The sequence below is a fragment of the Pecten maximus genome, chromosome 6, assembly GCF_902652985.1.
Source record: "Pecten maximus chromosome 6, xPecMax1.1, whole genome shotgun sequence".
In the NCBI taxonomy this organism is placed as follows: domain Eukaryota; kingdom Metazoa; phylum Mollusca; class Bivalvia; order Pectinida; family Pectinidae; genus Pecten; species Pecten maximus.
Window position 1 is genome coordinate 19,296,445 of NC_047020.1, and position 22,985 is coordinate 19,319,429.

General features: G+C 33.8%; 1 protein-coding gene across 4 annotated transcripts; it reads right to left on the reverse strand.

Moving 5' to 3' along the window:
- Positions 1-382: 382 nt before the first annotated feature.
- LOC117329157 (mucin-5AC-like) lies at positions 383-22,534 on the reverse strand. Of its 4 annotated transcripts, none has more exons than XM_033886909.1 (28): positions 22,309-22,526; positions 20,607-20,691; positions 20,124-20,264; positions 19,328-19,765; positions 17,414-17,536; positions 16,158-16,202; positions 14,574-14,696; positions 14,154-14,186; positions 13,813-13,896; positions 13,254-13,382; positions 12,395-12,430; positions 11,687-11,806; positions 11,123-11,191; positions 10,655-10,777; positions 9,609-9,692; positions 9,267-9,320; positions 8,816-8,944; positions 7,332-7,364; positions 6,995-7,111; positions 6,244-6,303; positions 4,584-4,706; positions 4,129-4,173; positions 3,559-3,630; positions 2,645-2,716; positions 2,154-2,294; positions 1,955-1,984; positions 1,207-1,359; positions 383-712 (listed from the first exon to the last, which is right to left on the reverse strand). In XM_033886909.1, exons 1-27 carry the CDS (start codon positions 22,312-22,314, stop codon positions 1,223-1,225), a joined length of 2,652 nt encoding a protein of 883 aa, XP_033742800.1. In that variant the 5' UTR covers positions 22,315-22,526; the 3' UTR covers positions 383-712; positions 1,207-1,222. The 4 variants fall into 4 exon arrangements, with proteins under 4 accessions (XP_033742800.1, XP_033742798.1, XP_033742799.1 ...); XM_033886907.1 differs by having other exon boundaries at positions 4,123-4,173; positions 22,309-22,522; XM_033886908.1 differs by having other exon boundaries at positions 4,123-4,173; positions 11,123-11,185; positions 22,309-22,521.
- Between the last annotated feature and the right edge of the window lie 451 nt (positions 22,535-22,985).

Here is a 22,985-nt window from a genome sequence, read left to right on the forward strand (position 1 = left end):
CTAGGAAAGCTTAGAGGGCCGGACCACGCCTCAAAATGACTTGGATAAGTTCCAAATTCATTCTTACAGTGGCTTCATTTGCATTGCACGGGATTATCAGTTTCAAGATGAATAGGTCACATATTTAGTCGTGTTATTTCTATTTTTAAGTGGTTACCAAATGTAAACGTTCATATCGTCTGTTTACGTGTTAAGTGCATTTTCGAAAAAAAATAAGAAGTTAAATAAAGATCCGAGAGTTCATGTCGACAAAGGTTCAATGAACGTATATATCCAATTGGATAATAGGAAGAATAGCATGGTCACATCAAATTGCAATAAACTTTCAAGACTGACAAATTCGACAACAAACGTCAAAATATAACAATCTCTGTTTTCACAATAAATTTTATACGTTTTTATTAACGACATATGTAAAGTTCAGCACGGCATGTAAGTATATGGCGTTATTTTTTAGGTGGTCTTAAAACAACAATATACACTATTCTGCTCCTTTCGCCATTGATATTAAAACAAAATACGTTGGTATTCATATCGTTTTAAGAAGTGATACTATTACACAAAAGATCGTTAAGGCACAAATGATATACAAAGCAAGCACAGCACAAATACAATGTATAACTTATCAAACAGCTGAGTTTGCTGGCACTAGGATTGGATTTCCGACGAACGACACACACCTTTTCTTCTCTGGCAGGACGGAATATTCAGGCTTTGAACAAACAAATAAAACAATGTTTAAATTAATGTAAGCCTTTCCAAGGGGTTGTTAACATGATATATTTCAAAGCAATTTGAAGAGTTTTTCGAGCCTTGAATTCTATAAGAAAAAGAAAATCTTGTTTCGCACATGACAGAGCAGATAACATACATGTACTTTAATCTAATCCTTTTCGCTAGACACATTTGCATTGCTTAAGCTATCAGCATTTTAGTAAATAAAGCAGGCGCATGGTGTACTTTGAATATATATATATATATATATGTTTAATATATTTGGCATAAGAAGATAATAGGCACCAAGCACGAATTCGTTATTTACTCGATTCCAGCAGCACATTAGTATTGGTATACGAATACAACGTAATAGCTGTTAAAAACACAAAAACGCTTTAACAAGCAAATATCACGTATTATTCAGCAAAACTCCAAATATTCCATACAGACTCAAAGATAGATATTTACTATTTCACATCTTCCGTTTACCTTTCAATTGCTCATGTTAGGTTCTCGTTACACATATGCATTTACTGTAGTCATATCTTTGACCCATTGCACAGCTGAACTCGACCCATCCAATCCCGAAAAGCAAGAAGCGAAAATAGTTGTCTCCGATAGCAGACGGAAGAAAGGGGCAATCTATTTGTGCGAATAAAATACAAAATGTAGGCAAAATAGCATATTTTCATCATACGAATTCGAATTCAATTGTTTGGATTATGATACTACAGTGTTAATTTTCTTATAGATATAATGTCGAGTTGTAGATCTTCCATGTTAGTGTTACGAATGATGTTTTATCACTTAGATCATCATTTTCATGCTCAAATTCATGTATTTTAACTAGACATGGACGTCGACAATACGAATAATAGTAATAAATATGATATAGAAAATAGAAAAAATTAAAAAAAGGATTCTTATAGAAGCAAACGTTATCAGTGTGATTTTATATCTCATGCAATATAGCATATGAAATGTTACGAAGGTTCAGCATTTAACACAGTGTTTAACAGCGAATTTCAATGTCTTTAAATCGTTCGGTGTTTGAAATGCAACAAAAATAGTATGCATTAGCAGTATATGACAGATGTACGGATGAATCAAACTAAAACTATTCCAAACATGTTCGAAACAGTTAGGGATATTACGTATATTGCGATATATGTTATTCAGCGAGCTGTTCAAGCCTCCATATGAATTTATAAAACTGTAAGACGTTCAATTATATTACCTGTGTTAATAATCGGTTGTGTGGTCGTGACTGAAACAAACAAAAGTAACACATATCAAACAATGTTTACACGAGTTTCTCGGATATTTTTTCTGAAACATACTTGTAGTGCAATACTAAGGGTTGGCATAGTTAAAACTATAGAAATGGCATAAGTGCAGTAACAAAGAAATGGCAGGTATCTGCTGAACTGCATTACCTTTTTCATCTATGCAGCTACATGCAACAACGTCGAATTCCTGGCCTATATTACACGAAAAGTACATGTATTGTCCTGGCATCCACGTCATTGGTGTACGGAACTCGCGCTTCTCACCAGGTACTTGTTCGTAAATGCAATCTGTAATGATTTGATATTAACACAGATTTGTTTTGCTGATAGGTTTACAGTTTATAGATACATATAAGAAGGTAGAAAAGGTAGTCTTTGCTTCTATCTTGAAAGAAAAGAAAGTAAATATTCCGGTTTTGGCTGTGTTTAACTTTTTTCTGTCACCTTTACGCGCCAAAATGTAATAGGGATATATCAAGTATTAAAATTGCCGATCTAACCAATGAAAATAAGCCTACGATGAATGATTATTGATACAGTGGGTCTGCATTGTTACCATTCTCGTTTTCGAAACTTTTGCATTTTTATTATTTACACACCTATCTTACGGGAATGAAGATAAGTAAAACAAGTCTCACCTTTATTGGTGACCACCTGATTAGTGGTAGTTGACGGGGTCACTGTGGTTATAGGTGGCGGTGTTGAGGTAACTGTAATAGTCGGCAATACATAAACAACATCAGATGTATTAATACCAACCATTGGTTCTATTTCTAATGTGGCAAAATTACATGGAGACAATAAAATGTTTTAAGAACACGATAAAATGTTTTAAGGAGACGACAAACTGCCCTATGGTAAGATGTTTCAAGGAGACGATACGATGTTATACTGTACGGTGTTTTGAGGAGACGCGAAGTCCTACTGTAAGGTGTTTTAAGGAGACGCTAAGTCCTACTGTACGGTGTTTTAAGGAGACGCTAAGTCCTACTGTAAGGTGTTTTAAGGAGACGCTAAGATGTTCTGATGTATGATGTTTCAGAAGACGATACGATTCCCCAAGACAAAACGTTTTAAGGCGACGATAAGATTCCGAAGTAAAGATGTTTTAAGGAGACGCTAAGATGTTCTTATGTAAAATGTTTTAGTAGACGATAAGATTCCCCAAAGCAAAATGTTTTAACGCGACGATAAGATGCCTGAAGGTAAGTTGTTTTAGAGAGACGATAATAAGTCATATGATGTGAAGTTTTAAGGAAACGATAAAATTACCGATGGTAAGGTATTTTAAGGTGACGATGAAATGTCCTATGATGAGATGTTTTAAGGAGACGATAAGATTGTCTAAGGTCGGATGTTTTAAGAAACTATGAGATGTCCGAAGGTAAGATGTAAAAGTGACGATAAGATGTCCTAAGGAAAGTTGTTTGATGGAGACGATACGATGTCCTTGGGTAATCTGTTTTAGGGAGACTATAATTATAAGATATCATACGGTGACGGTGAGATGCTCTTGTTGAAAAAAAATAGAAAAAAGATAAATGTCTTTTACCTTTTCTCGTTACCGTTTGTCCAGTAGGAGGTGGTGGGGTCACTGTGGTTATAGGTGGCGTTACCTTAGTCGCTAGTACCAAAACAAGACATAAGCGAATTGTAAACAAAACATCATAATGCAAATCTGCGATGCGACGGTCAAATAGTAGGAAATGTTGCATGTAAGTCCGACATTACAATTAATTACAGTTGTTCTACTTACGTGTAGTAATAGTTTTTCATGGTCATATTTATTCTTAAGCGTAATTAATTGGTCATAATATATATATTATGATCTAGCTGTTATAACTTATGTCGCTACTAAGAGTAGTGTTTACATAATTTGTTACACGGTTGGCAACATCCTGTTAAAGTATTGTATAATGCTACTATCTTCATCTCATCTTTATCTTTATCATATTTTTTCTCTTCTCAATTGGTTGCATTATATTAATCACCAGCACATGAAAGTGAACATTTAAACAATCTTATGCACAATGGTTTTTTTTCACGTAATGTGTCTCAATCACCAATGTGTTATGCCACTTTAAACAAGAGGGAGAGTTTTTGTATCATTACATACTTGTACCAGATGTTGTCTTCAGCGGAGAAGAGTTGTCAACTATTTTAGTATCTGAAAAATACCGGAAACAGACAAAAGTTTTATTCATTTTATTACAACGAAGCATACCTATAGGATATTATTAAATTTGCTGATGCTGACAGAATTAAGACAAATTGTCACTCATAATCACGCAGACAATGCACGATTCGCCATCGTGAAATTAACCAAAAACAGAGAGTACTAACGACAGAGAGGGAATGTTATCTAACTGGGTTTTTTTCAGTGTTAAACAGAAATGAAATTCTTTAATGTTTTGGCTATGCTGTGTCATCAAGTAAAGATAAACTGTACCGACGCAGAATCCAGCATTGCCCTGCAATACACATATTATGCATCGATTGAAATCAATACTGCGATTTTACCCAATTTTAAACACATTTGTAGTACAATATATTTCTGTTAATGTAGTCAGAGCATACCTTTGTCTACACACTTGCATAAAGCGGAAACAAACCGGTCACTTCCGGGACAGTCGTGATAAACCAGGCCAACCCCAACGACATGTTCAACGAATCCATCTCCACGTTCTTCAAAGGCACAATCTGTGATAATAAGAAATACATATGATAAGAGATTAATAATGGATCTGAGGTGCAATAGGAAACAATAAAATAGCGAGGTATAAGACCGATGATACACATTTGTTCCGCCCGTTACCCTACAGTCACGCGCGTTTTTCAAAAGACACATTGTAGTATATAAACTTTTATCTATGTGTGTGTGTGTGTGTGTGTGTGTGTGTGTAATATCTGCTCGATTAGTTGATGGACATATAGAGGATATCTAACAGTGTCTTCAGTAATACCAAATATATTTCACTCGTGTGGCTAATACTCGTGCTGCGCACCCGTGAAAAATAGCCCCACTCGTGAAATATATTTGGTATTACTGAAGACACTGTTAGATATTCTGTTTATTACATTTTTTATCAATGAAAAACCTACCCCATATGCTAACTAGGCCTAATATAAACAAAAAAAGTAGTTCCCCCTGTCCAGGTGCTGACATATATGTCGGGCTTTCTGATTGGTCAATTATTTTGGTATTTTCTAATCATTAATTTGATTGGTCAAATCAGCAAAAGTGATATATCACTTTTATAGAATGAATAATTTTTGATATTTCACTGGTAAAAATGTAATAAATTCCCTTTTTAACTGTAAAAGCATAATTCAATACATAAAAAAAAAACAAAAAAAAAACAAAAAAAACAACAACAAAAAAACAGATGCCATGGTTGATTTCCTTTGTCAGGAATAACAACACCCTACGATACCACAGTTAATCGGTAATACTGAGTAAGAAGTTATCTCAGTACGTAATGGCAGATGTCGTTTGATAAACCGTAACTTATTATTGACCATTAGATGTAACATGTGTAAGTATTTACTTAGGGTCGTTATTGTTACATCTGTACATTGATATTCAGGTAGTTAAGCCTATCAAAATCGTGTCGTCGATGTTTAAGACTGCCGTCAGCATTTTACATTGATTCCGTCTGTATGGGTTATAAAACTACTGAAAATCTGATGAAATAAATATATGTCTGAAAAAATATTCTGACGATATTTCTGTAAACATTGATTTTTTTTTTTTAATTATGTTTATATTTTTTATCAGTGTTGATATCAAACTGTTCCAGCGATCAATAGCTATTAACAAAATGGATGATATCAATCATTAAAAGATATAACTTAAACGATTTTTAGTTTGAATATAAAAGATAGTTTTCCTATTTCGACGTGAAGTGTTATTTGATGGTTTTAATGCAATGGTCCAAGAATAAAAGAAATGTATCGTTAGAGTACGTTCGATAAAGTACATGTAACACATGTTGATATACTTGAACCAATTATAACTTATGTATCAAATTATGAGAACTAAAAAAGGATTCCAAGCCACCCGATAGACAAAGTATGTTAAGATTAATTGCATTTATGCAATGACAATATAATTGTTTACTTAAATTTTTAATTGTAATGGCTGACTGTAAGATGTATTTTAAATAAATATCAATGTAATTTTGATTAAATATCTGCAATACGTAATGATGTTTGTATTAAAACATCTTCTACTCACTTCGTACTCGGTTTTGGTCTGTTATTGTGATGACATCATGATTTTTTCCAGATCCAGGAGCTGTTAACAGAAAAACAACGCATAATTATCAAACCAAAATGTTTAAGTCTCTGATTATCTGATTAGAAAAATATTACAGGTACCATTGCAGTATAAAAATCTAATGAATGAATTAATCATATTTCAATCTAGAACCAGGGATATCGATGCTGTCTACATAGCATGTCGATGCACTATCACTTAAGGACAAATTAACCAATGTCACGAAATGCTTTGCACGTCAATATAGAAAGCAATCACACATGCGATTTAATCATTTGATTAATAGACTTCTGGATAATCTTCTAGTAAACTGTTTTCTGTCTCTGAAATACTGATATTAAACTGTTATCGAATTATAGTTATGTTCAAGTTGATTGGGTAGTAGGAAGATAGTCACAACTGACGTCATCCTATTTATATGTCACAAAGACGCTTATATTGACATTGATACAATATGGTAGCCTTCAATTAACATTTGCACATTAATTTGACTTTAAATAATGAGTAGCTATCTTTCTGTGATTAATGTGAATATGTATAGCATTTAGAAAAATTAAAAAAAAAAATGAAATTTGGGTATTTTGCAAGAATAAGTACATGTTAATTTAGATAAACTATTTGGGTTCTTGGTTGGTCAACAGGACGGTTACATAATGAAGCTGTAGTGTAATATTACATTTCGTATTTGATGTTAATGTCGATCGCTTACCTCCACATGCACATAATGAAGAATAGAATATCTGTGTGGATGGACAATCGCTATATACAGCTCCTACCCCAGGTATGTTCTCTATGAATCCATTCCCTTTTGCTTCAATGTTACAATCTATAACATTAAATAGAAAGTAACGGGTTTCATACTTGAAATTAAAAATACCTTACTTTTCTTGGTCGTTCAATATAACTTTTGGGATTTCTTTTTCCAAAAGCGTAACCGTTCGTTGTAATCATATATTGTTATTTTGAGCAGATATATTATCTCTTAAATTATGTAAAATAGATTTGAACAAGTAAACTTAAGCGGTGATATGATCAATTGAAGTTACCTGTTTTAGGACTTTGGGTGGCAACATGTCTTCCTAAAAATTAAATTAGAGGAAAAATAAACTTCCACAAGAAAATGCTGTAAATCATTAGCAAACATGTACAATATATAGCAAGTTATGCGTTTGAACTAGATTAAGGAACGATTTTAGAGCACTTCAATTGTATTTTCCAGGATACAGTAAGTGAACGCTGACGGGTAAGTATTGACTGAGAGTAAACATGAGCAGAACAAATATTTACCCCAATTCATATACCCGATATCAAAGCGCCTACATGTCACACATGTTATAATTGGATTAGCTTAGAATTAGATACCAGATATAAGGTACAGTGTTGCGTTATGTAATTCTCTAGATAAGATATTATCCATTACACTGTCAAGTCTCCCAATGGGTATGATGTATATCAAATATCAGTTGATGACTAACGTTCTAAGTTTGATATTTCTCTTAAAAACTTCTCTCAATCTGTTTGTCCTAGTTTTGACTATGATAAATCAGAAATAGATAGTTGTTTCAATATTAAACATTGCACAGATGTTTACAATCAATATCAAGTATCAGTTCAAATTCAAAATTTGCGCTGTTGCTCAGACTCAACAAGGAATGTAACACATTTTACAATGGTCAAGTCGTATGTTTATAACCTAATATCGCATTCGGGGACAGTATATTTAATATTTCAGTTAATTTTACTTCATGCTAGGATATAGTGTTTTCTTTTATTTTATATGTTTATACCTTTTATTACTACTTTGAAACGTATATCATTCAGGTTATTTGAAGGGAGGCAACTCTTATAAATGTTCATATAATAAATTCGGATGTAGAATGCAATTTTGTTATCACTTTTTCTCATTTTTGATTTACCAGAATGCATACAGTTTCGTTTCATTAAAACAACGCAAATGACATTGTACTACTCTTATTATTTTTTAAAATAGACAATGCTAGAGAATTGCGTAGAGACAGAGCCAAGATAAGTATCCAGCATATATGTTCCTGTTTCCTGTCTTATTTTAGGTGATGAAATAGTCACATGGTTATTTATCATAACAAAACAAACTTCCAAGCGAGTGATATCAAAATTCATTCATCATAAAAAGGGAAACATTATGCTGACTTATTTACAATACTGTATGGGCGTGAAATATAACATTATGCATGTTAATATTCCATATTCCCTATGATAATAGAAGATGAACACATTTTGAAATATTCTCAGAATCCTTACTACAGCCTATTTCCGGAATAACATTGTGAATAAGTAATTCATCAATTTAGTATTTCAAATAAGCTACAATAAACGTACATATAGTACATATCAGTAAACAAACTACATTAATGGAGAAAATGAAACGTAAATATGATGGATTATTTTATGATGTACTATCAGTGTAATAATATGAAAGGCAATTAACGGCGATATCACATTATTATTAAATCAGAATTGCATTATTATATCATTATATACATGTTCTCACCTGTAGAGACACAGTCACATTCAGCGATGCTAAATTCTTGGGTGGTAGAACACTCAAAGAATACCCAGTCACTCAATGATTCGAAATATTCTAAATATCCGTTTCCAGATTTCTTTCGATCTTTACATTCTAAAAAATTAAAACAGTTCACGTTAGCAATGACAGTCATCGGAGTTCACAAAACCTGACTTAACTACAAAAATGTATCTTTTTTTAAAGATGAACTAAATGTTGCATCAAACGAATAGTGAGTTTGATATGTAACGTTATAGCACATGAGTAAGAACAATTATTAAAGTATTAAAGTATTATGCAAGTAAGTTTAAATCTAACTAACTTACCCGAAACATTATGCATTAATCAAATTATGTTAATATTTTCTTGATGTATAAGTAGAAAACGCTTTTAAACTTCCTGTCTCCGATTTGATTTTTTTTCAAATGTTACTTACGCAATCCATCAGTGACTGATGTGCTGGAAACGATAGAAGGAGTTGTCGAAATATCTGTAGAGAAAAGGAAAACAAAATAATGTTTTTATCGTACCTATTGTGTAAAGCCATATATTTCCGATGCATTATCAAGAATTTGATATAATATATAATGTATATCATGGAAATTATTATGACATTGTACAATATTCAATGAATGAAAGCATGAATTGTTAAAAGATGTAAATGAATAGTGACAGAACGATTACGTATTAAAAGCTATATAAAAAAATACAAATTTAATAGTTCATTTATAACATGACAAAGAGAATAAGTTACATAATATGATGAATTATAACTCACCTGATTTGGAGACTGCTGTACTCAAACTCACTGTAGATGATTGAGGGACTGCGTTGTTGGATGTTTCGTCTATAATCGTGATACCTTTTACAGAGTAAAACATTGATCTAATTTCGTTTTATAAACAATCAGTTAAAAACAACCATTCCGGAAAACGTCAAATTTCCTAACGATTTCAAACATATCTAAATTCGCAGTGATATATCCCCGAGAAAAGTATCTGGGCTAGTGACAATAAAATAATGAGTTTGATAATAAATAATATTTATAAAGTACATGTACTCTAAAAAAAAAAAAAAAAAAACATTAAAAAAACCCACTCCAATGTACTTCACATTACATGACATAATAATATCTAAAGTGCTATACAAGGTACAGAAAGCATATATATATATACCTAAACAAATATGTGATAATATAAAGTAGTCTGTTTGAGAGACTAAAAATTAGACAAAAACAGGCGAGTTTAATCTTCTTGAACCTGGTCAGATATTTCGACCCACCTATTAGCATATGGCAAGTGGCGGTTGGTGAAGGGTGACAAGTTCCTGTATATACTCAGGATCTGTCCGTTTAATGCCTCGTATGTGTCAATCAAAATATCTCACTAAGACCTGAATCGCATAGGTTACAAATGTAATAAATAAAGATTGGGTGGTATGTACTTCCTCTTTCGAGTACACTAATACATCTTATCCATGTATCATTATCTTTATAGTTCAAACAAACCAATGATTATTTTGTTCCATAACGTAAATATATAGCATTTTCAAAATATATGTTATATACATCCAATAGTTTCAATATCGTCCCACAAATGATGTCAGTATGTTGGGAAAAGACCATAGTTGAAGAAAACATAACAATTTTCTTTTTTATTCGTGTTATTGATTGTTACAAGAGTATTGAAATGATAGAGAAGGTGAGGAGGATAAAAAACGACAGGGGTCCTATTTTCATTGATATGGCGCGTCTTAAATACTTGGTAAGTCATGTTTCCATCATTTTAAATGTAGTCAGAAATAAAGCAAAGATATCATAGTTACCTTTATCGATACATCGACACAACCCAGTGACAAATCTGTGGTTACTGACACATGTATAATATACATCACCGACCCCCAGGATATTTTCTGTATACCCGTCGCCCTGTGCCACGAACCCACAATCTAAAAACAAAATAAGTATGTTAGCACAGCGAGCGAAAGGCAGCTATTTAGAATGGCACCAGAAGATAAACTTGATATTTTCCTGGTGATGTTCTAGCAATGCTTACAGATATGGTTTCATGTTGGAGTCGTTTTGCCATTGATTTCGGAGATAACGATTTTTATAACTACGTATTTGAATATTCTTTTCCGTCTTCATAAAGTTGTCAACTTGAAATATCCTTGATTGACTGATGCCAAAACTATTAAAACTATCAATCAGGACTTTTTTATGAAATATGATGTGGAATATTTATGTTTCTAAATGATGAAGTACAGTTATCAAAATTTCCTTATTAAACATACCAATTTTGTTTGCGTCCGTTATTCTGATAATATCCGTGTTTCCTCCCGTGCCACCTGTACCACCTGAACCCGACAAAAGTACATTTCACGTTGGTTTGATGATTCAAAATGCTGTGATCATTTAAACACTTAACACACTTAAACACATACTATTAAATTATTGTTTATTCTTTCAATTCCAAAGTAAAAATATATAAATGCAATGAATTAAAGCCGTTCTTGTATTTTACATTTATATATAAATATAATTTTGTAACTAAACTGATATATATCGTAGGGCTTCAACCCCGTGGTGAGAACATATATGTTCAGATACAGATGTTGACAGCAGACGTCATTGTTATTTGAACATGGAGAATTCAACTTATTGCTATAATATAACCACTTGGGGTAGAGCTATGCTGTTGTTGATCGCGTTATAATATATTCAAGGCATTATTCATGTCTTGATAATACAATTATATGCATTACTTATAAAAACATATTGCCCGCAGTGTAAGCAGAACAGACCATTTTATTATAAGTATAATGTACATTTGATGCTGTTTCTACATGTACACTCACCGGTACATTCACATAACGTCAGGCTGAACAGTTGGTTTGGAGGACAATTATTATACACGGCTCCTACATTAGGAATGTGCTCAATGTATCCTGTTCCTTTGATCTCAAAATTGGTACAATCTAAATAATGTAAAGCACAATTTACAAATTTAATATCAATTATAAGTACAAAATAAGTGAATAACTAAAAATAAAACATCATTTTTGATTTAGCCCGATAAATATGTATAGCTGTATTAAAACAGATTTAATGCTGGGTTACCTCCCCTTGAACACTGCTCGAACAATAGTATTGAAATTGGCGTAACGTAACTTCATTATGTATAACTAAACTAGGCAAAAAGACCCTGGACCCTGTTATAGGAAACTCTAGGTAAGGACAGTGTATGTATTGTCTATAAAATATGGCTATATTTTCTTGTGCCATCTCTTAGACGTCTATCGGTATATGTTGTTATACTTCATTTATAATTTCCGTGTTGTAGCTTTTCATCTTGCATTATTCTTTTATTCCTTTATCATTATATATCAATAATGTTCTAAAATATTAAGGTAAAATGTCTCCACTATTGGGTCCACGGATGCAGTGTTCACAATTTGAATAGAAGTGAATATATATGGACAACATTATCTTAACTGGAGTATACGTAATAAAGTGTTGATTACATAAGATATAAACATAATATATTAATCCAAATATATACATACCTTTAGGTGGCCCAGGTGGAGGATTAGGGTTTGTTCCTGTAATTTAATTTAATTTTTCAATACAGAAATTATTTACATAGATTTTATTATATATATATAGCTATATTAATTCATAACACATCTTGAAATCACCAAGTACACTTGGTCTCTAAGTTTCCTACCACAGTTAATTTCAGCTGGAGTTATTGCTGCTCCGCTGCATGACTATAGGGTCATCTATAGAGTTATCTCTGACAGGGTCCCGTATGATGATGATTTCTGAAGTTGTCATTACACTGCAAGCCACGTTTAAATTCGCACGAGTTGTGAAATCGGTTCAGAATAAACAAAAATACCGTTTACTGTGTTAAAATGATCCGATATACAGTGATATAAAACAGAATGAATATGAATATAAATAGATACTAACAACTGTTCCGAAAAAAAAGTGTTAAAAGTGACAGCTTACAAATAAGGTGTATGATAAGAATGGTTATTTTGATTCCCAAATTGCTAATTTTCCATTTCTTGTTGACAATATTACTGCCCCCCCCCCCCCCCCCCCCTCCCCCCCCCTTACATAAGGTATTCAAGGACTTATCATTGCGATAGCTATCGTCTTTTAAAATGTTCGGATATTTTTGTGCACTAACAAAAGTCTACTTATGTATCGAGTGCTGTTCTAACAATAGATGACATGGTGAGGATATTATTCCAATAAATCAATGAAATAGTGGCATATACTCTTGATATAAATGTAGATAAAACAACAAACCACTCACAAGGTGAACAATTTAACAACAAAGAAATGCTACCATTCGAGTAGGATTATAACGTTGTGCATGCTTTGAGTTATTTAATAACATTTCAAACCTCTTACCTGGATCAACACAGTCGCAACGGCTGAGACTGAACACCCAAGAGGCAGAACATTCGTAAAATACCCAATCCATGATGACGTCATTGTATTCTTTGTATCCATTTGCCTCTTTGATACGGTCATTACAACCTACAAATAGGTATGTGTCTATGTCATACGCCAAAATGTTCCGTATGGTAAATGTTGAAATAAGTATGAATCATAGGAAAATATTGATATAGGATGTACCTATGTTCGCGGGTATGTATGATGGATATAACTAATTTAAAAATACGTTTCCATATCATCCAAATACTCAGGACACAAACAGGTTTTGACCATGTTGAATAAAGTTCAAATTACATTGGCACTATTGTAAAATCATCCTCATACATGGTTGCTACATTCTTGACATTAGGATAGGCAATCGGGGGCTTATCATACCGAGACATAAGATCTTGGCTCATTAATCACTAAGTGTCCATGAACATTGGTAAGTTTGTGTCCAACGGTAAATATACACCTGGACTGTGCTATAATTAATAGCCTGGATTGTACAAACATATTACAGCAAACTTACGAGCAATGTTACCAGGGGTGGTGATTGTGGAAGTGATGATAACCGGGGTAGTCTTTGGTGTAGCTGGTGTGGTTGAGGGCTTCTCTGTAAGGATATATATAGTGACGGCATTGTACTATACTAATAAAGTTGCATCTTTACCGTATATAAAATGTGAACATTGACATTCATATTTCAAAGCACGGATGAACAAAATGCAAATAGAGATTACCAGAGTATTTATTATTTTATCTATATCAAAAACATTTGCTATATGCCCTTCAAAGTTTCTTTCCAAATATTGACGGTAGCAGTTATTTAAGTATCAAGCATGCTAGGGGAATTAAAAGTTCGTAACATACCAGTCGTCGTTGGTTCTGTCCCCGTCACGTACTCTGTTGTATAAAACGAGAGGAAACATGTGAAATAGTAATCTCCAAAAGTTATCAAGTTGTCGTAATAACACTGATAAAATATGACAAATGATGTTAAAGTAGTGCTTTTCAAGTACTGTACTTCGATAATGGAAGGAAGTATATGTATGGGGGCGGGTGTCACTTTACACAATATTAAATATGGGCCTTTGTTACTGTAAACTGCATCATCATGGAGTCTGAATAATGTACAAAACACAAACACCTGGCATCTTGGTGCTGTAATGCACTACACTCAAATATATGTCCTTGGGACTAAATATTTCACTGCAACTGGGTACTGCACTTCAAATCTAGGAAAAGGCAAAAAAAAAAAAAAATGCCTGTCATGCTCGGAATATGGCCTACCTTTCGAAACACACTGGCATGCAGCGTTCATAAAAAGCTCGTCCTTTCCGCAGCTATGCCACACCTTGCCTATACCCGGAATATCCTCCACGTATCCCGTTCCCTGTCTCCTGTATGGACACACTGAAAAACACAGAAACAACGTAGTTAATAAATAAATAGACTGAAAGTAACAAAATCAATCGATGGGTTGGTTTAAACAAGAACCATAACAATATAAAAATCATTTGTTTTTTAAAATTGGTAATCCTGCTTTCTACCACAATACCCTGTGTTATTCAACTCTCAAACCATCAGTTAATCATTACAGCTGTTGATTAACAATCTGTTTATACCACACGTGGTATAAACTCTGTACGCATTTGGATTGGCTAACACGGTGAACTTTGACCCAAGCTGCAATTGTTATTGACGTCATCAATAATCTAATGACGTCACATCACCGGGTCCCGGACGTCACCGGTACACTTTATTTGCATACGCGAAATTATACTTGGCCACGTTTCCCTTTGATTCAAGCCGATATTATTGTGGAAGAAACAGGTCACACGACTCGAAGTTGTTGGATATGGAATTTATTTCACACTCGTAAGTTATTTTTTAAAAGTTGCAAAAAACACTCGCTAAAGCTCGTGTCTTTTGTAACTTTTAAAAAATAACTTACTCGTGTGAAATAAATTCCATATCCAACAACCACTCGTTGTGTAACCTCTATATATCAGCTGATTATAACCATCCTTCTTCGCTCACAGGGAAATATTCAAGGAGTCGGATTGTAGGGAAAATCCCACGCGGTTTGTGAGGTGACCAACCTACCTTCCGCATGCAATAAAGTCAAGAAAACGAACTCTGGACGTCTAAGCGAAAGGCGCCACCCGAAAACATACATATAAAACTGATCAATTGAAATCATAACTTAGCTCGCAAATTGACAAATATGAGTTAATAATAGCAAAATTTAATATTTAACGATAGACTAAACCACAGGTAGTCATCGTGTCAATTGACCAACGGACAAGTAAAACAGAAAATTAAGAAGCTATATATATGGCTACAACAAAACAAAATAAACAGTTGGGTTAATATTAAATATATCGAACGAAGGAGTGAAGGGTTCGCTCGGTGTGTTTACTCTATCGTAAAAGATGTATTCGTGCATCCTTTCCCATTACATAATACCTCGGAAGCGCGATGTCGTGGTATGTTTATTCTGAGATCGGTACCATTCATTATTTTTAATTGAAAATGTTGACCGAATCCTCACATGACTCCCTATCACCAGCTGCACTTAAGGCATGTATGTTCCTATTTCCATTCAAGCTGTTTCGGACAAATGATAGTAAGCAATCAGTGAGGTTTTCTTATTTCGAACCTCCGATTTCTTTGTCAGAAACTCCGATAATCGAAACTCTTGAAAATCTTTGTTTTGTTCATACCTTAAACTCCTCTTGTTCGTCTTCATATATAATGAATAGTCGTTTGATTTAAATTAAATCCTTGCGCCTATAGATATATGAGAAAATATGAAAATTAGAAGTTATATTTATTCCTATTTTTAAAACACACGTTTCCATGACTACTTACCGATTTCTGTGGTAACAGGTGGTGTAGTTGTACCAGTGATTGACCCTACAAACCAATACCAGATTAGAATAAAGCATCACCAAGTGTATAGTTAATTTATCATTATCGTCATGTATAATTGCAACAGACGTGCTTTCTGATGTTCTATACAATTGTGGTATTTGTTTGAGGGATGATTCATACATAATTAATGATGTATGATTCATTTTTTAAATTAGATGTTGAATATAACAGATTATTTTGTTTTCCATTTTGTGATATTTTCTTTACATATGATGCAAATCAAAACGATACTGTATGTGACTTGAAACTTTTTCACAGACATTGAATAAATAGCTGATATTACAGTATTGCGGAACTATATTCAGTTTACATGTGCTTCCTGAAGTTGACAACATTTCCTGCCAAATAAGAATCAGTTGTTTTGCTACTCTACCAGTTCTCAGGCTGATCTGTCAGTGCGATTATTTTTTAGTAGTGTAAAAATAGAAAAAAAAATGGGTTTTTTTGTTGTTGTTTACTGGCGTATTCTTTTTTTATAGATATTACAACATGACGCGCGGACGCGCGTCTTAGTCACGTATATATATAAATAGATAATGTAAATTACACACCAGGTATCAAAAGTGTATCTTAAATCAGCAATATTTCTTGGAAAAAAAGATATAAAACACATCTAAAATATCATCTCATAATACAGCTGATATCTCATAAAGTAAAGACTATACTTCCTATAATCAGATTAAGTATGCATTAACACTCATCAAAGATTAAATAACAATTTACCTAACAAACTACATATATTTCTATAAACTGATGTCAGTGAACAAAGTTGTGTTAATAATGTAGAACGTATAATGATAAATGATCATTCAAATTCACCCACAAATAGTCGGTTAACGATTTTGATCTTAGAAGTCACACGTTTTTATTGGATTGGACATATATATCCAATATATAGTTCAGAAGGACTGTCATGTTTTATATCAATGGATTTTCTGCCCAAATTCAATGTTGATAGAAAAACCGGTTTTACTAGCTTACGGCATTTTCTCTCATTTATTTCAATATTGTTAAAGGGATCTACGTTGCTTGATCAATGGATTACAATACCCGTTTATTACATGTCGTCTTCCGTCGTCATCAGTGAAAAAAACATATAATTTAGCGACCCTGAACTTATTAAAACATCAAATTACCTACGAGTTTGCTCGTAAGTAAACAACAACCCCTTGTATGCACCATAAAGATGTTACCCTTTTTGACACATCCGCATCTGGTCGCACTGAATACCAGTCCACTGCCACATTCGCTGTAGATATCTCCGAAACCGGGAACGTTCTCTATAAACCCATTCCCGTCGGCTTTGTATGGACATGCTATAAAATATAGGAAATAGTAACACTTAACGGTCCATTTTAAAAGTGACACGGTTCAAAATGTACATTTATTTTGAAATCAAATGTTATAAGTATGATATTTTTTTAATAGAGGTAATTTTGAATGTCGCTATCTTACTTTTTTATATTTCTTACGGCTTTAAGTATCATTTACGAGTCCAAAATGAAACAGCTATACTGTATTAATCTCGAAAATTGTAATGAAGCCTGCTAACCTCCTGTGTGTCTTTAGAACACTCCATTGATGGAAAGCTTTTGGCGAAATACAGACACTTAATTTAAGAATAGACACACTCAAACGAAATTATAGCATAATGGAAAATATTAGCGGGGGTTAGCTAAAATTTAATACAAACGGATATATATCGTGACCAAATGTATCCGGTAATGTTAACCTAATCATATGTAATAGTTACAAGTATATACATGGATTTGCTTGTTTTATATGAAATTTTGATAAGGCGGTGTCGCGTGAGAAGTGATTCCCGTGAACTATTCCGTGAAAACTGCAGGCTATTTCCCCGCATCAGGATTAAAAGGAGAATCGACAAAGTCTCATTAAAATTCTTCAATGTACAGTTTCAATATACCAATTATACTACATGAATGCTAGACTGTTTCAAACCATATGCAGCATTTTGAATAGGTTGTTGGTAAGACTTTTGTCAAATGTCAGCTGAGTCGAGAAAGATCACTGACATGATCTAAAAAAACAATACTTTAAAACTTTGTTAATTGGTTTTTAAAATACAAAATAAGTTATAGATGAAGGAGAATTCCAAATTCTCTCCCTCCATTCACACTTATAAACATCTTGTTTAAATATCTATGCATTGTATAATAATGCTGGGAAAGTGCTTCATATCAATTGGAAAGCCTGTGGCCGATCACCGTTGTACATTCATGATAAATAAAAATATGTTTATAATAAAAGACTTTTTGTAGTGTTATGATTGGTACATTTTCATAAAAAGTAAAAATCGCATCAGATATTTCATGTACATGGTATGTACGTACAACCATGGAAAACGTATTTGGCAAATATGTATGGAATGATTCACTGAGCCAGACCCGTGTACATACCATTCGAATCGTAAACACAACAATGAACAGAGATACACATCTCTGAGCCTACAAAAACCACCCCTCCGGGTACAGCCTACACGGTGGACCATGTGCATGTTTATTTCCGGTAGCCCTGGGGACTATTGATCGTTATCAGTCACGATAGAAGGTGTAAGGGCCTTTCCTTGGTTATGGCGTGAGGATGTAAAATTTATGACCACAAATTTTGTTTGATAGTATCAGTGAAATGTATCAAGCTAATTTCTTACCTGACTTATGAAGTGTCAGTATAATAGATTATGTCAAGTAAAGGCACTAGGACACATCTGACAGTGATGACATGGCCATACTTGCACGTGACAAAAAAAAAAAAAAAAAAAGGGGGGGGGGGGGGGGGGGGGGGGGGGGGGGGGCACACCGAATAAAGGGCACAATTCTACACAAACGTAGGAACTAACTCTGAATTTCTCGATAACGTACACAGGGATGAAATTCGTTTAGTATGTCAAATTACTGAACAAAGAGACAATGATATAGTATGTTCATATTATGCTGCGGGCGATGGCAGTTTATATCATACAAACAACCATCACACTACAACGTTATTGCTGATATCTCATGACCTTCTACAGATGCACTTATATTAATTCCATAGGGTTACGGTTTCATATTGTCACATATATCAAATGTTTAACTTGTATTTACCCGGAATTGTGGATTCTGTTGACAAGGACACATCCATGGGTGTTGTCTTTCCCGTTGTTGACGGGGCCTTGGTAGCCGCCTTTGTTGTTTCCGACTGATGAGTTTTATATACTGTAGGTGGCTCTGCCGTGGTGGAAGTAACGGCAGTTTTAGTTGTGGTTTGCACTGTTGTCGCTGTCGTTGTTGTTGGCTTCATCGTTGTTGTTTTCTCTGTTGATGACATTTCTGTTGTTGTTGGTGTCGTTGCTCTTGTTGTAGATGTTGCTGTCGTTGTCGTTGTTGGTGTCTTTACTGTCGAGGATTTCGTCGTTGAAGACGATATTGTTTTCGACACCAATGGCTGCTTAGGCGTTGCTGTCATTGACACAGAGGTTGTTTGTGGTGTTGTCTTGGGCGTAGTATTTGGCAGTGTCACCGCTGGTGTATTTTTTATCTGACCTTCAACGATGAAATAGAGACCCCATGGTCATTAATAATTAATATAATGGTTAGTCTTATTGAGCGAAAAGGAAAGGCTTTTTATGCTAAGAGTAAAGCAAGCGCAGACAATTCTTAATGACTTATAAAAAAACATTGCTTTATCTCGCAATTTATATCGGTTACTGTAATGGTTGTAATTGTTGCCGGATAAACTATTTAGTCTAAGACTGTAATTCATAAACATTTAGCTGTAACAGAAATAATGCATGTTATAAAAAATGGTCACATAAGGATCCAAAATAACACGGAGGAAACTTTCACATGTAATGTGAGCATGAAATGACTTGTTAATGTATGACGCAATCGGCATGCCTACCCGCGGAGGAGTGATCACAGTCGCACAGATCCTTGTTGTACAAGGTACCAGGGGGACACGGCATATCAATCTTTGTATTAAACACTATCAGCACATAGTAGTTATCTCCCTTTGTCGATACTTCTCGTTCGCATCCCAGACCTACACAAACCAGAGGAAGGTGTTAATGATAAAAAAAACATCCTTAATATGTTTTGTTTAAATATAAATCCAATTCGAATTATTTGACGTTCATCTGCTTTAATGTTTTATCAGTTTTGAACACGACTAATATATTGTTTTCATTAATGAAATTAAGCATTTAATAAATGATAAAATATTCAGTTTATGATATGAAAAAGAAGAGGACAATTTCAATATGTATTAGTATTACGTATGTTTTGCCAGATACAAAAGTGGACCATTAAATGAGTAACCGACAAAGTAAAATCTGTGATATACTTTAAAATAACGAACAAGCACATATCAAAGTGTACAACATACCAAAATTCTCCCGGTTTATGGGAACAGCTAGTATATGTTCCGGTAACAAAGACGCTGCCAATACGAGGCACACCAACATCGTCGTCTGTAAAATACATAATTAAGAAATTAAACAGATTAATACCGTCTCTGTCTGCGTTTTTCTCTGCTTTAGTACAGGAATTTAAGGACCAATTCATGGTGGGGAGGAGTATGTTGCTTGGTGAAACTCAAGTGTGTCTTTCTTGGATGATTCTCTTACCCCTTTAACGCGGTGTAGTGTGTCCTACCGCTAATAATTAACCAAATAAACTGCTTTTCAACAATGGTCATGTAACTGTCTTAATCATACAACTTTAACGCGTAATTCATACTTATATTTTCCCGTACAACCTCTACTTAAACACGATATAATATCACATCACCTGTTATATTGGACTACTATGACCCATTAAACAAAATCTTAAACGCGGCAGTGTATACTCGATATATTTCTATATGTTATAAGGTTGTATTGCCCAGTAAATTCATATTTTTTTCAATGCGGCATAATGCAGCATTTGGCCCGTTAGAAGATTAAACGTTATATATCAGGACGAATTTGACAAATTATATGACTATTTCATCGTAACATTTTGAACATCACGAGTTGTAGACCTAGGACTACCAAACCCATCAAAGGAGCTCTTACAGCGGTATTATAAGATAAGTGCTTTATTGGAGGAATTTAACCTGTCAATCTGTGCACCCGAACATGGTATAGGACCATTTTAACCAATTAAACACGTGTGTTTAAACGTGGTGTTATATAACTTTACCGCTGCTTTATCAGACTGATTGGGCCATTAAATGTCTATTCTAATCCTATACATATGTATGGATCTACTACAGCTCGTGCGGTAAGAATGTTTATTTACACATCGCTAATATTTCGCGGTTGTTCTAGTCGGACCAACTGCGTGGGTATTAACTTTAGCTCTTCAGTGCCTTGTAAATAATATGTAATCATTTCAGTATTAATAAAAATACACTGGGTTAATATTTTCACGCTATATTATGTATAATTAATAACTACAAGGCGATATTACCAACAATACAGAAGTTCAATGCATAATATTGATTTTTACGCCTATTGATTGAAAAAGCAATGTTTTCACGTGCTAATCTGTTTCATCGATCTGTGAGTAGCCCGTTACGTAAGTACGTTTACGGGGTCTACCACTAGTTTATTTCTTACTTATGCTACGTACTATCGGAGCTTTTAAATATATAGTGTGTGTACTGCACATATGTATACTCCATTTAAAGCATGAAGTTTCTACACTGGTGTTTTACTTTTTGAAAAGAGAGATACTTGCCACCTTAGGAGAGAATTCATATAGGCTTGGCCTGTTAGTCGATCCTTTTGACTTATACCATCGAATGTCAATAAAACTTGTTTAAATGAAATGATACTGAGTATACTGACGCTGTATGATATGAAATTACCCAATGTAGTGAGTTGCAATAATTCTCACTCGTGTTTTTCGTCTCGGTAACAAACACCTTTCACGTATCAGGTCATATCAAGGAAGCATGTGATCTCAAATCTATTTTTCGAATTAATATCATGCTCATTATTTTTTTGTTACTGTTGAAGCACAATACATAAGGAATATTCAACGAATTCGTGTACAGCTTTTGGTCTTTTCTGAAAGTTTTAAATTATCAAAAACAAGCTTACCTCCATATGTAGATTATTAAATCTGAATACGAAAAGAAACAAATTCCACAATCACATCCCTCTTGTTAAATAGAACTCTCCGAGATTCTTACTTGACACAGATGACACCTTGTGTATTTATATAAATTTTGTCCAGCGAGTTTGAATTGATATTGTACTGAAAATGAAAGATATTCCAAATAGTCGAAAACGCTTCATTGAACTGACGTTATTTTCAAACGCCCGCTGGATACTAACATCTGAGTCACGGGGTGCAAAACAATGGTTTATATTTGCCAGAGGTGGTCCGAATCTATCCAGGTGGAACACGGATCGTTTGGTGATGACTTAAGGGACCGGTGGCGAGTCCTATCTGATACCTGTATGTAAATTATCATTGTAGTAGCGGTCAGTTCGACGAAGGTAGACAATGTTATGACGTACTGGAATTAAATATTGTATACCTTCTAATCAGAACATCTTCCGACAATGCTTATCTGGTGGCGTAGTGGTCATCACAAACCTCCTACAAAAATCTATTAAATGTACGTTAATTCATATGACGCGAATGGCGATAAGATATTTATCGTCAATAAGATGTGTGTCATAAAAAATGGAAAAAAAAGATATAATCTGAAAACCATTTAATACTTACATGCTACAGTTCAAAGATTACTTCAAAATATTCTTGTCAGTTG

What these genes read in the sequence shown, in the direction of transcription:
- LOC117329157 (XM_033886907.1), bottom strand. An exon ending in CATAAACCGGGAGAATTTTG is followed by an intron (nt 20,265 to 20,606) that starts GTATGTTGTACA and finishes TGGTTTGTGTAG; the next exon opens with GTCTGGGATGCGAACGAGAA. An exon ending in GACAGAACCAACGACGACTG is followed by an intron (nt 13,897 to 14,153) that starts GTATGTTACGAA and finishes ATATCCTTACAG; the next exon opens with AGAAGCCCTCAACCACACCA.